The 14,312-nt window shown below is 40.2% G+C and overlaps 2 protein-coding genes across 3 annotated transcripts; one reads left to right on the forward strand and one right to left on the reverse strand.

Annotated features, from left to right (window-relative positions):
• Window positions 1-220: 220 nt before the first annotated feature.
• pelo (pelota mRNA surveillance and ribosome rescue factor) lies at window positions 221-10,159 on the forward strand. Of its 2 annotated transcripts, none has more exons than XM_085284508.1 (13): window positions 221-488; window positions 922-1,014; window positions 1,860-2,010; window positions 5,149-5,239; window positions 6,168-6,331; window positions 6,791-6,851; window positions 7,243-7,404; window positions 7,489-7,535; window positions 7,733-7,806; window positions 7,893-7,944; window positions 8,344-8,418; window positions 8,598-8,629; window positions 9,674-10,159. In XM_085284508.1, exons 1-12 carry the CDS (start codon window positions 448-450, stop codon window positions 8,625-8,627), a joined length of 1,041 nt encoding a protein of 346 aa, XP_085140634.1. In that variant the 5' UTR covers window positions 221-447; the 3' UTR covers window positions 8,628-8,629; window positions 9,674-10,159. The 2 variants fall into 2 exon arrangements, with proteins under 2 accessions (XP_085140634.1, XP_085140633.1); XM_085284507.1 differs by having other exon boundaries at window positions 237-488; window positions 7,893-7,964.
• Window positions 9,519-14,079, reverse strand: paqr4b (progestin and adipoQ receptor family member IVb). The gene is made up of 3 exons (XM_085284510.1): window positions 13,772-14,079; window positions 12,627-12,845; window positions 9,519-11,592 (listed from the first exon to the last, which is right to left on the reverse strand). Exons 1-3 carry the CDS (start codon window positions 13,938-13,940, stop codon window positions 11,159-11,161), a joined length of 822 nt encoding a protein of 273 aa, XP_085140636.1. The 5' UTR covers window positions 13,941-14,079; the 3' UTR covers window positions 9,519-11,158.
• Window positions 14,080-14,312: the final 233 nt, after the last annotated feature.

Genomic DNA, 14,312 nt, shown 5'->3' on the forward strand with positions numbered 1-14,312 from the left:
GTGACATCCTATCTACTCCTTGATTGGTTGTTTTCCGTGTCTATCAGCATTTACTTATCTCAAACTAATTTGTAAAAAAGGGCACTGTTTCTTGATTATGTTACGCTTAGGCTACTGTAAATTAAAGACTTTATGAGTGAAGACAAGAAAAAAAGCAAATTTTTCGCATTTACTCAAACAGTGTGTTTGTATTCGTTTCGTATTTGTTGCGCAGCAAAAGCTACTCCCACGGAAGTGACCATGATTGGAAGAACAGGCGACGTATTTGGGCGCTGACGCAATGTCCCAGCGCCTGGCAACACGCAGCGAGTGATTCATTGTAAAGTTGGGAGATGGCTTGGCTAATTTGTTATTTCACTAAGAGATAAACATGTCCCTTAGCCGGACAGCTGCTAACTTATATATTTTACACTAATAATTCGGTTTGTATCATACAATCATCCAACCATGAAGTTGCTCCATAAAGATATTGAGAAAGATAATGCCGGGTGAGTGAGCGCTGATGGCTAATGCTAGTAGGCTAACCAGCTTGCTGTGTTGTAGCTGACTATACATGTGTCAGTGTAGTGAGTTGCATTCCCGTGTACACTCAGAGAACGGGAGAGGTGTGGGTTTTGTAATAATAAGCCAACCGACCATTTTGTCTTAATATGTGTTAAAACTGAACCTTTACTAACATGTTACAACTTCTGGTTTAGCTTTAGCTTTACAGACTGAATTGACAAACCACACCTTAGGGAGTAAACCAAACAAACTTGTGTAAATAAATATAGTAATACACACTGTGTACTTTGGGAATTCCTGTGCCATTTTACCACCTTCGCATCTTAAATTGGGAGCATATCTATTTTAAAAAAAAATTGTATACCAAAACCACACGAGTGCAGATCCTGGCTTATTGATCACCAACGCTTAATTCAGTCAGGTGACTCTGGTGCCCGAGGAGGCGGAGGATATGTGGCATACCTACAACCTGCTCCAAGTGGGGGACAGCTTAAGAGCCTCGACTATCAGGTAATAATCAATATATTACACAAAGACACAGGTGAAGCCCTGTAATAATGCAGATTTCTTCATTTTTTTCTTCATTTCATGGGTTTGTAAAATATGCTGGCAAAAGAAGTTAAAGATTAGACACTCACTGTAACAATTAAGTTGCAAAAGAAAGGTTGTGTGTGCAAGACTGCTTTGTAGAAATACTTTAGAAATATATGGTATTCATGTATCCTGATTATTGTATGAATTTTGATATTATCTAATTAAGGTAGATATTAATTAGACCACACGTCCTCCATTATGATAGTAAGTCACTCGGTCAGACTAAGTTAACATTGTCTCAGGATGGTGGTGCATGGGATCAGGCCTCTTGTTTGTAGTATTCCTAGAGTATCGGAATTTATTCAATAAAATATCATATTTAGTCTTCGTGTAACAATACAATATCACCACGTCAATTTTTCCCCTCCACCTATAATCTTTAATAAAAGTTCTAGTTATATCTGCAGTGCAAGTTTCCATTTTTGAGTATTTGTATCGGTATTCCATTCAGTGTTGGTGGGATCATTGTAGTTGATATACCAGAATGTTCAAGCAAACAAACAAACAAACAAAAAAACACCCACATCCCTCGGGCAGCTTTGATGTAGCTGTAACTCAAGTTTATGCCTCTTTGTGACTCAGTGTGTGGAGCGATGCTCTGACACCGGCGTGAAGTTGTGTTTATTATAGTCATTCTGTGTTATTCAAGGATTGTTATAGCTTTCAGCATTACTCTTCTACCTTAGTGTTTTGTTCTGAAAAATACACAGCTCATCATCAGTGCAGCAATTAAAGCTTCGGCTTCTGTCCTTTTCCCACAGAAAGGTGCAGACCGAGTCCCCTACAGGAAGCGTGGGCAGCTCGAGAGTCCGAACTACTCTGACGTTGTGTGTGGAGACTATCGACTTCGACACCCAGGCCTGCCAGCTGAGAGTAAAGGGAACTAACATAGAGGAGAACCAATATGTCAAGGTCTGAGTTTTATAAACACTCTTGTAAATGGGCTGGGTGAAATATTTACTATTTTTATTTTCTGTTTCCTATATGAACCTGTCTTAAATTAAAAAAAAATGCACTTGCCCTCCGTCTGTGGACAATACAACGACATCATTGGCACCTTTTACATATTCTGCACGCTGTAGTGAAGAACAGTAGGATCAGCTGGCTAGCAATAGCAGGAGTCAATGCAGCCTTTGGAAAATGGTTTAGACCACACTCCATACTTATTTTCCAGCATCTGAGTGAAGACTGGTTGTTCCACTGTGTCAGTGTGGTTATGTCAGGACTGACATAAAAAGCATCGTCTGTCTTTTATTATAAGTGACACCAAAATGTCTGGAGATGTCTGGAGCCTTGAGCTCCTCCATACCTGTTTCATGCCCTGGAGGTCGGGGCTGTGGCTCCCCACACCCTCTAGCACATACAGTGGGGCAAAAAAGTATTTAGTCAGCCACCGATTGTGCAAGTTCCCCCACCTAAAATGATGACAGAGGTCAGTAATTTGCACCAGAGGTACACTTCAACTGTGAGAGACAGAATGTGAAAAAAAAATCCATGAATCCACATGGTAGGATTCAATACAACTCAATACTTTGTAACATAACCTTTGTTGACAATAACAGAGGTCAAACGTTTACTATAGGTCTTTACCAGGTTTGCACACACAGTAGCTGGTATTTTGGCCCATTCCTCCATGCAGATCTTCTCGAGAGCAGTGATGTTTTGGGGCTGTCGCCGAGCAACACGGACTTTCAACTCCCGCCACAGATTTTCTATGGGGTTGAGGTCTGGAGACTGGCTAGGCCACTCCAGGACTTTCAAATGCTTCTTACGGAGCCACTCCTTTGTTGCCCGGGCGGTGTGTTTTGGATCATTGTCATGTTGGAAGACCCAGCCTCGTTTCATCTTCAAAGTTCTCACTGATGGAAGGAGGTTTTGGCTCAAAATCTCACGATACATGGCCCCATTCATTCTGTCCTTAACACGGATCAGTCGTCCTGTCCCCTTGGCAGAAAAACAGCCCCATAGCATGATGTTTCCACCCCCATGCTTCACAGTAGGTATGGTGTTCTTGGGATGCAACTCAGTATTCTTCTTCCTCCAAACACGACGAGTTGAGTTTATACCAAAAAGTTCTACTTTGGTTTCATCTGACCACATGACATTCTCCCAATCCTCTGCTGTATCATCCATGTGCTCTCTGGCAAACTTCAGACGGGCCTGGACATGCACTGGCTTCAGCAGCGGAACACGTCTGGCACTGCGGGATTTGATTCCCTGCCGTTGTAGTGTGTTACTGATGGTGACCTTTGTTACTTTGGTCCCAGCTCTCTGCAGGTCATTCACCAGGTCCCCCCGTGTGGTTCTGGGATCTTTGCTCACCGTTCTCATGATCATTTTGACCCCACGGGATGAGATCTTGCGTGGAGCCCCAGATCGAGGGAGATTATCAGTGGTCTTGTATGTCATCCATTTTCTGATGATTGCTCCCACAGTTGGTTTTTCACACCAAGCTGCTTGCCTATTGTAGATTCACTCTTCCCAGTCTGGTGCAGGTCTACAATACTTTTCCTGGTGTCCTTCGAAAGCTCTTTGGTCTTGGCCATGGTGGAGTTTGGAGTCTGACTGTTTGAGGCTGTGGACAGGTGTCTTTTATACAGATGATGAGTTCAAACAGGTGCCATTCATACAGGTAACGAGTGGGGGACAGAAAAGCTTCTTACAGAAGACGTTACATGTCTGTGAGAGCCAGAGATTTTCCTTGTTTGAGGTGACCAAATACTTATTTTCCACCCTGATTTACGAATAAATTCTTTACAAATCCTACCATGTGAATTCATGGATTTTTTTTTTCACATTCTGTCTCTCACAGTTGAAGTGTACCTCTGGTGCAAATTACTGACCTCTGTCATCATTTTAAGTGGGGGAACTTGCACAATCGGTGGCTGACTAAATACTTTTTTGCCCCACTGTAGGTGTCAAACTCTGGCCCGCGGGCCAAGCCATACCAAATTACTATTAGAGCTGGCTTACTGGTATTATACAGCTAATATATATATTGTTTAGTATTAAGCTTTGCTTGTTCCATATTCAGTTTTTCAGCAAAACGTGTTTGAGTCTATAAGAAAAGATTCATTCTTATATCTGGAGGAATAAATATATTTCAATAAATATTAGCGTTAGCCCGCGACTTTGTTCCAGTTTTGAATTTTGGCCCACTGTGTATTTGAGTTTGACACCCCTGCTCTAGCAGATCATTACATGAAGGAACCTTTTAAATACAAGCGCGCTCATGCTCACAGGTGTACACACAGGTGCTCACAGACACAAAATACACCCTTTTTGGCTCCGATCTCAAAGAACACTGTGTGCTGTAAATCTTATGTGCTGCATAATAATGATATATTATTATGATATATTATTTAGATGATATATATATAGAGATATGTATTTTTTTTGCCCCCCCCCCCCCCCCCCCCCTTTCTTTTCTCCTTTCTTTGCCCTTCATCACTATTCCTCTTCCCCGCTGTCTTTGTTTCCCTCCCTCCCCCCAGTCATGTCTGTCCTGTCTGTAACAACTGAAAATAAAATAAAATAAACAAATAATAACAACAAAGGTCAATCAAATGGACCAATACGGCAAGGCAGGGATGGTCCACTTGGTAAAGTAATTCTGTTGGGCTTCTCTTTTTGCCTTCAGACAATAATTCTGATGGCAAAAGAGCCAAACGGGACAGGCAAAAAAATTATAAAAAATAAGTGACACCAAAACGAAGCAACTAATGTCAGCTGCTTTTCTGCTGTGGTTTTCTTCTTGACACCAGATCCATTATCTGATTTTTAGGTTGAACATTGTTTGTTTTTTTTACTTTTATAGAGCATCGTAGGTTTGTCTGTTTACTTTTCACCAAGAAAGCTCCCCCATCAACAGCTGTCTCAAGAACCAATGTTTCTGTCTTTTACGGTCTCTGATTTTATGACTTTGTCATGTTGCACAAAAGCAGAAATTAACCGATTTAATCTCACGTACCACCCAACCCTGGGATGCAGGCTAACTTGTGTTTGAAATGAAAAGTAGTTGTGATTGTGTTGTATTTTTTTGCTCTTCAGATGGGGGCTTATCACACTATTGAGCTTGAGCTCAACAGGAAGTTCACTCTGGCTAAAAAGAACTGGGACAGCGTCGTGCTGGATAGAATTGGTAAGCAGATGCTACCTCAGTACTCCGACCACCAAAACAACTATAAACTGTTTACTGCTATGTCTGACTGTCAATTATTTTAAAGCATGTACTTCCTACCACAACTAGTCACAAAGACTCTTAAGCTGTATATAAATACATACATACATACAAGTTATATATATATATATATATATATATATATATATATATATATATATATATATATAAATAACATCTTACTTGTTTTCTGATGAAGATGGCTGCCCCTCATTGAGCCTGGTTCTGCTGCAGATTTCTTCCTGTTAAAAGGGAGTTTTTCCTTCCAACTGTCACCAAGTCCTTGCTCATAGGGGGTTATCTGATTTGGGGGGGTTTTCTCTCTGATATTGAAGGGTCTTAACCTTACAACATAAAGGTGACAGTTGTTGTGATTTGACACTAAATAAATAAAATTGAACTGATTATAGCAGATAGAAATTTCTTGGCTTTGGTAACTGTTCTCAAAATTTCTGCAGCTGTTTGGCTAGTTTTCTCATTTTATTCAGATTTGTTCAAATTCAACAGGCTGTCAACAGTTCTCTTATAAGATATACTTTGAGTTAATCGTTAATAGTGTAGGGGTTTACACATTCACGCAAAAAGGGTCCACAGTTCGATCTCAGCAGGCGAATAAAAGATCAGCTCAAAGTAGCTTTTACTATTTTTATATCAACCTTTTTTATTCTTGAAATAAACAGTCATAAACAAAACAAAGACCTTTTCTTTCTAAAATTCTGGTCAAGCAGTGAAAGCTTTTTCCAGATGGCAAAAATTGTAAGTTGAGTGAATAAAATCACCGAACACTTTATTAGGAAAACCACCGTAGAAGATGTTGGAAATTTTGTCAATTACGTTTTAAATATAACTTCTTCTTTTTGTTTCCATTATATCATTGTCTACGTTTTAGATCAGGCATGTGACCCGACCCAGAGGGCAGATGTGGCTGCTGTGGTAATGCAGGAAGGCCTGGCCAACCTGGTGCTCGTGACACCTGCCATGACGCTGCTTCGTGCAAAAGTGGAAGTCACCATTCCCCGTAAGAGAAAAGGAAGCTGCACACAGCACGACAAGGTAAAAATGATTTATAGGCAACTGATCAGCTGTTAGCGAATCGGGAGCTCTAAAAGCAAGCAAACGGGAATGAAGTGACGTTTTGAAAAGGGCACAGTGTCAAATCTGAATATGAAGATACAGCTAAAATGTACACAGTGTGCCAACCCAATTATAATTTTCATATTGCGTGAGTGTTTTGGTGTAGATGTCATGGGAGTTAAGAGCTTACTGACTAAAACAAAGTAGGCAGATATACACATTCAAATATATTTAAATGTTTTTAAATGGGATTGAGTGGAGTTCAAGTGGATTACATTTCTCTTTAGCCTCAGGAAGTCAACCTCAGTTTTTTTGTTTGTTTTCTGTGATATTTCTGTGATAGTGTAACAAAAAATTTGGTTGTCCCCTTTCTTTGGGGATGTAACACTGAGAGAGTTTTTCATCCTGTGTGCTTACTGTCAAAGTGTCTGTTTGCAGGGACTGGAGAAGTTTTATGAAGCTGTGATGCAAGCCATTCTCCGTCACATCAATTTTGATGGTAAGGCTGTTGTGTGCGCGTAGACACTTCTGCCTTTTTTTTTTTTTACTTATTGTAACAGTTCCAGTTTAATGTTTGCTGTGAAGCTTTCATTCATGGTGATGTGCACCATTGTGTTTTGTTCCTGAAACTGTTTATTAATGTTATAACTTAAGAAGACTTTTCACTCTCACTGGATATTTTTCAGTGGGATCATACATGTTTTAGAGTAGTAACCTCTATTTTCCTGTAAACATAATACCTTTTATTAAATTGCTTCTGTGTTTTACTACATATATAAATCTAGACAGATGTGGATGTAAACTGCTGGTTCAGGTAGTTTCTCTTTACAGAAGATATCATTTAAAAAGAGTTGAGATTTAGATTTTTTTTCTTTCTTACTTTCTGCCAGTTGTGAAGTGCATCCTGGTGGCCAGCCCAGGCTATGTGAAGGACCAGTTTACGACCTACCTCTTTAATGAGGCGGTACGGCAGGACAACAAGATCCTGCAGGAGAATCGGCCCAAATTCATGCTGGTCCACTCATCGTCAGGTCATAAGTACTCACTCAAAGGTAGGAGCTGCTGCTACTTGACAGCGAAGTTAAATTGATCTCATCATAAGGTGAAAACTCACTGAGACAACTGTTGTTTTGCAGAAGTCCTTTCTGACCCCACTGTGACAAATAGGCTGTCTGATACGAAGGTGACTATGCATCCTGTGATTTAAGAGTTTGTGCATATTTGTGCATATGATTGCTAAACTGTGCACACAGCTTTTTAAACTCTGAGCAAAAAACTTTTTTTTTTATTATAAATTGTATTAATCTGTGTGGAATTATGAATTATTTTCACTGGAGACATAAATAATTTTGACCTGTTGTTTTGTGTCTTCCTCCTCAGGCAGCCGGAGAGGTGAAAGCCCTGGAGGACTTCTATAAAATGCTGCAGCATGAGCCTGACCGAGCCTTCTACGGGTGCGTGCTTGATGATGGAATGTAACAGTTAACTTATATTGTTAACACTGATTATAAACAACCTGCATATCTTTGCATCCTCACAGCCTCGCTCATGTGGAGAAAGCTGCTGAGGCCCTCGCTGTCGACACCTTGTTGGTAAGCGACAAGTTGTTCAGGTAGGTGTGCATGAGGGATGCTTTTGACAGGCAGTGTTATTCTGCCTCGTTGCTGCTGTTGTTTATGTGTAACATGTTCACTAACATACTGATGAGTACGTTCAAAGAACTTTTCCTTTCTGTGTTTTTATTTTTGTCATATCAGTATAACGTTACTAGGGTGGATGCACATACTGAACACAGCCAAGATCAAATAATGACGTCAGCATATGTACATGTATACGCTCCGAGCAGTCAGTCTTTAGACTGCTCTTCTTTAAACACTTGATTTATGACAGCTTTCTGGGACTTCTATGTTATAAAAAAAAGAGGATATCCTTAAAATCGTCATTACGGGCCCACAGTTCTCCCAATTTCAATGCTTAATTTGTTTTGTCAGGCATCAGGATATCCCCACCAGGAGTCGCTACGTTCGCTTGGTGGACAATGTGAGAGACAATGGTGGCACTGTCAGGTAACTTTGTAAATACTATGTTTGTAGACTTAAAAACTGAATTTTTGTTATGTACTATATGTGACAATTTTGTTAAAAGTAGAAATGCAGGCTCCTGTAGATTTACATGCTGGCTAGAACATGTTTAAAGTACTTTGGAAAACATCAGGCTAATGACTTTTTCTCTCTTTTCCATGCAGAATATTCTCAAGCCTTCACGTTTCGGGTGAACGTAAGTTATTGCTCCCTTCATGTAGTTGAAGTTAACTCTTTAGCTCTCTCAGGCTCTAAGGAGCTGTCGTTTTTCAACTTGATGTCCTGTCACGTTTGTTTTCAATGCGTAAAAAAATCCCCCATAGATTCCCATTACTATCACTACAGCCACAGTACTGATACCAACAGTGCCATCCTTACTTCCTCAGTTTGACAAGTAACTTCTCACAGTCCTGTCCCTCGCTAAAAGCTGAAGTAGTTGAAGTTCATGAACCTGAACAAGACTTTAGGAAAACTGCAACAGCACTAAAGTATTGAACTGCTGTCATTACGTTAACATTAGTCGGTTAACTGTTAGCAATTACTTGCGCCTAGGGGTGACAATCTGGTCTTCTTCTATTGCTGGTCCCAGATCTGGATATATTGGAGGGTTGGGCCACAACCTAAAAATGCTCTTGTTGTTCATATGTGAACCTTACAGTTGATGTTAATATACAGTTTTTGAACTACATCAGGCAACTTCTAAAAAAATGCCTCTTAACTTTTTTAGCATTTTCGTCTGGATTTGATTTCACATGAACATTTGCAGTGGATTGCATAGGATTTTTTTTTAATCTGATACCATCATGGTTTAAATCCATGTCTGCTAATTTGTTCTCCTCTTCTGCACTGGTTTTGTTGATGTATAGCTACATCACTTAAGCCTCAAAAAACTGTATCTGGCCTGTATGGTCATCCCTGGCGGAGCACCACTGAAACAAATGGGAGCATTTCTGTGCACCTTTTTTTCTGCAGGGTTTGTTACTTAACATGAAATCACTAATAAGAGTAAAATAATGAAAAATAAAGCGTAGGATTAATTTACCGCTGTCATTTGGACTCAGTGAATTGATGACGCCACACACATAAAGTGATAATCTCACTCTTTATTGATGTCTTACTCAAATAAGAAGTCAAGAATTTGTGCTACAACTGCACCGATTGGATTTTTATAATTAAATATAAAGCCAGTCCGCAGTACAGGATGTGTCACCTTTTGATTTATTCTGGACTGTCTCACCAGAACTGACTCAGCTGAGCGGGGTGGCTGCCATATTGCGGTTTCCCATCGCCGACCTTTCAGACGCCGAGGACAACAGTAGCTCAGATGAAGACTGATCCACACAAACACCCCAGACTTCTCCCGATACCCGCCCTCAGTTTTGCAGATAAACATGGGAATGTTCAATGTGTTATGAAACAACGAGTCGTGAGAAATTCCACCCCTGTAACAGCCACATCTTTTACAAATCAAATGAACATGCCTGATTTTCTAAAGTGGCCATAAATTCACTTAATTTTGATGCAGTTTTGATGGTTTTTAAGCTAAAGACAGAAAATCCTCAATTCACAAGAAGGGCAGTAAGATGAATCTAACATTTTTTTTTTTTGCCAAGTCACAAAAACCCATTCATTTTAAATGATAGCAATAGCAAAATAAGTGACTTCTTGAGTCAAGTGTACATACAATATATCTTTCTTGCAATTAAACAGCAGAAGCATGCAACTACTCCTGTTATTTCTCTCGTTTATCACCATTCATGGGTTAAATACAGATTGGACCAAGATATAAAAATAGATATTTTCTTTCTCACAGTTATTTTTTTTCTTTCATTTAAAAAACTATTTAAGGGCATTACACCCCCAAACTACTGCATATCGACCTCTATAAATCAAGTATGTTCAGGATTTTCAATTAGATACAATGATGTGATTTACAGTTAGAACACTGTAGGTTCCTCTTATTCTTCTTTGGCAAAATGTCAAATTATGAACTTCCCCTGTGAAGAATTTCAGCAGCTAGGACTAAAGTGCATTTTTTAAATGTAACTTTAAGAAAAAAACACAATTTGCTTCTGTATATTAACTTCATATTTATTGACTTTCCCTTTTAATTTAGCTTTTTATGTAAACGTTACATTTAAGAATAGGGGTTTTTTGTGGGGACTTTTTTCCCCTTTGCATTTTTCAACCTTATTTTATACACATCAGTATTTAATTGTCAGATTTATTGAAGCACTTCTGCTTCATTATCTGAATAAGGGGCTGTGATTAAATAAGTGTGAATGTAACTTCTAACTAAAGCTAGCTACTTTAGATAGGCTAGCTAAGTTAGCTAACGTAGTTACGTTACCTAGAGTGGGGTTATCTAAAGCTAGCTAAACTAGTTAGCTAGAAAATTAAATAAATTGATAAGTTAGGTAATTAGAGAAATTATACATTGAAAATTAAATGGGAAGGTAAATAAATGGGGGAATACAAATGTAAATATGGAAATAAATCAAAACATTTATTTTTATATCCGATTTTATAAACGTATTAATGGCTATATTAATTTACAGTAGTTATTTTTGGGCAGTTAATGGCATATTTCTTTAATATTTTAATATATATATCTATAGAGTATTGATTTTGGCAGTTTCGGCCCTCCATATACTCCTCCCTCACTGAATGCTAAATTCAAATGTAGCCTTGACTGCAAGCATGCGTGAACTAGCTGCACTTGGCATCACTCAGCAGGACACTGGTAGCTCTTAATCCAGGCTAAATCCTCCAGTGTGCCCCAGTGTAGGTAGATAATTGAGCAGATAACCATGACATGCATTATCTGGTGGCTGTTGCCCCAGTTGTCAAACAATCCTGGTTTGAAGCGCTCAGGGATCTGGACAATGTTGACAAGCCCTCCCAATAAAGCTAGACAGTCCATGATGACAAAGAGACGCAGGGAATTTGGGCTTCCTACCCCGCTGCCATAAACCCGAAACAGGAAGAGGCTGAAACGGAACAAGGCCTGCCAGACAAACGATTGCAGGCGCCGGACGTTAGTGCGGGCAGTGGTGGCACAGTAGATCCCGTGGGCTGACAGGAGGATATAGACCAGCAAGGCAGTCTGTTGCACGATTGGGTAGCAGAGGAGGGTGATATGAATGATAGGAATTGCCCCTGGAGAGATAATGCAAGGTTGCTGTTACTGGCATTGTTGTCAGCATGGTTATTTTTAGTCAACACTAAAAATCGTTTGGTATCTTGTTATTTTTGCTGTTGTTTTTCAGAAGCAAATGTTAACCATTAGGTCGAACTAAAGAAAAAAAATCAGGAGTGATCCAGGGTTCCTCTGAAAAACACAAACTTTATGGCAATCAGTCTGATATTTATTGAGGTCTAGCCTTAAAGTTGTGGATAATCCCATGCACTGTTAAATGAGGCTTGACTTTGACTTTTGGTAGGCTTGAACTATCTTTGCAAAAGACTTTACATGAGACTTTTAGGCTTATTGACCGACTTAAGTGATTCTGGGAGGAACTGTTTAATGTTCAATATCTTTAATCTGCCTGAAGACTTAATTGGTTGTTTTTAAGACCACCACAGTATTTTGTCCATTCTTATTCACGTTCACACTCCTGTCAGAGCTTTGAGGTCTGCTAATCAGACAATCCTCAATACTCCGAGATCTAGACTAAAGGGTTAAAAACTCGGTCGTTGGTGGGACTACTGCTAGAGAGAGTTGCTACTCCACATCAAAAGAGGCCAGTTGATTTGGGTCAGGTATTTGACTAGCATGCCTCCTGGGGACCTCCTTGGTGAAGTGATTCAGGTATGTCCCACTGTGAGGAAGCTCTGAGGCTGACCAGAAAAGATTATCTCTTAGTTGGCTTAGGGAATGCCCTGGTGTCTCCCAAGAAGAACTGGAGGAGGTGGGTATCTACTAACACTGCTACCCCTGCAACCTGGACCTGGATAAGAATTAGAAGATAAGAAAGAAATGTGGATGCAGGGGCACCCCTGAATTGTATCAAAACCATAGTATTCAGCATTTCTAAAATTTTGTTGTAACTTATCAGTGCTTGTTAATGGCTTGAATTCCAAAAACTTAAAACTTGAAAACATCTTAGTTATGACCAGTAAGCCCCTCTGGTCCCGGTCTTAGCATCAGGAGCAATCTCTGCGGTTACATTTACTTTCTTTCGTCAACCTACCGAGGGTGTTAACTAGGCAGACGCCGACCATGTCCAGGGAGAGCAGCGTGTCGTACACGTGTTCTCCTCCCACGTGGTTCATGAACAAATGGTAGACCACTGATCCCATGGTGGGACAGAGGCAGGCCAGATAGTGGACAACACATATCCAGATGCTGTCCACCTCCTTCCAGGGGATACTAAAAGGTAGCAGCACCAAGAAAAGGAAGAAAGGAATTCCTGAAATGACAGGAAGATGGAAAAAGAACATCATTATTTTTCTGAAATCTGCAGAATATAAAAATAATTTGTTGAGTATTTTGAGGTATGTGCCACTGCTGTAGGTTAGTGTCAGCTTAATTTGTAGTGGCATTTTAATCACAGTACCTTAGTGCAACACATAGAAGTACCGCCTGTTGCAGAACAATATGAGGAATTCAATGGACCGAAACGGTTCCTCTGTCTAATTGTAATTTTTACTAGAAATGAGTAGTTGGTTACATACATAGAGAAGCTCGAGCAGCACTCTAATGCTAATATGCTTCACTTCCCCTTAGTAAGAGTGTTAGGTTTAATGAACTTATGGAATAGCCATGTTGAAAATGGGGCAAGAAGACGACAAGGCCTACTGAAGTTCAAGGCTATGAAGTTTCTAGTTTGTGCATGGACCAATTTCCCTTTTTTGCAGTTTTTTTCCATGAGCCAGCCTTGAAAAGTTTCACATTAAAACCAGAACTTTTAAAGATTTCTTAACACATATCTTATTCTACAGCAGCTCAGAATCTGTGCAAAGTTGTCTTTGGATGCTTCACTCAAGATCCGTATGGGCATTTACAGATCAGAGGTGTCGGTCACCTTCAACGGCCCAGTTAACCAGTGGACACTGTCAGGGCTCTGATTCCCAGGGCAGATTACAGCTAATACCCCATATCCTCATTACCCATCCTTATCAAGTGTGTTTGTATCTGGCCATAAGTGAGAGTTGACATGCGTGGCTTGTTTAGTTTGCGGGTTAATACGATTCAAGGTGAGAGAAACTTGCTTTGCGTATAAAGTGTAAAAATATATTTCAATGATGATTCAGGTATAGTAAGAACGGCTGCAATGGCATTTTCTAGTTTAGGTATGTATGCACCAGTTGAAAGAAGCATAACTGCTGGACTTACCGTGTGTGTAGATGTTCCCCAGCTCATTGTGCATGTAGAAGAGGCTCCTGACGCACTCTTCAGCTGTGGACACCGGCCGGTAACCCGTCAGGACATATTTGTTGAACTGAAGGTGAGCAGGAGCCTTTGCAAAGTCCAAGAGCCGCGGTCCTTTGTAAAGCACCATCATGACTTCCTGCAGCCAGTGCCCTCACATTTAGCTTCCTCACCATTTAGATCATAAAAGGGCGCACTCGGGACTCCCGGGCTGGTCTTGACCACGACCAGCCGGAAACTCTGGTCCTCAAAACCCATCATTGGACAGGTATAAGTCCATGCAAGCAACCTGTTGAGCTGGCTAAGTGGCATGATCTTGGACCAATCAGCGCACGGCCTTTATTCCTAAGCTGGGTAATCCCCCAGAAAAAGCCATGTGCACTTCTGCAGCTGCTCCTCCCTTGTAACTGACTCACACCTAACCAGCTTCATGGTTTACGTAACGCACTTTAACAAAACAGAAGTACTTCCCTTATGTACAGTAATGCATGTGTGCTTCTGTCAC

The sequence above is a fragment of the Mchenga conophoros genome, linkage group LG8 (assembly GCF_057382185.1).
Source record: "Mchenga conophoros isolate Kocher_MC1m ecotype Shallow Benthic linkage group LG8, M_conophoros_male_GT1.1, whole genome shotgun sequence".
Lineage (NCBI taxonomy): Eukaryota > Metazoa > Chordata > Actinopteri > Cichliformes > Cichlidae > Mchenga > Mchenga conophoros.

What these genes read in the sequence shown, in the direction of transcription:
- paqr4b (XM_085284510.1), bottom strand. Translation starts at nt 13,940, where the DNA reads ATGATGGTGCTTTACAAAGGACCGCGGCTCTTGGACTTTGCAAAGGCT. An exon ending in GGGGAACATCTACACACACG is followed by an intron (nt 12,846 to 13,771) that starts GTAAGTCCAGCA and finishes CTGTCATTTCAG; the next exon opens with GAATTCCTTTCTTCCTTTTC. An exon ending in CTGCCTAGTTAACACCCTCG is followed by an intron (nt 11,593 to 12,626) that starts GTAGGTTGACGA and finishes TTATCTCTCCAG; the next exon opens with GGGCAATTCCTATCATTCAT.
- pelo (XM_085284507.1), top strand. Translation starts at nt 448, where the DNA reads ATGAAGTTGCTCCATAAAGATATTGAGAAAGATAATGCCGG. An exon ending in TTAAGAGCCTCGACTATCAG is followed by an intron (nt 1,015 to 1,859) that starts GTAATAATCAAT and finishes CTTTTCCCACAG; the next exon opens with AAAGGTGCAGACCGAGTCCC. An exon ending in AGGAGAACCAATATGTCAAG is followed by an intron (nt 2,011 to 5,148) that starts GTCTGAGTTTTA and finishes TTTGCTCTTCAG; the next exon opens with ATGGGGGCTTATCACACTAT.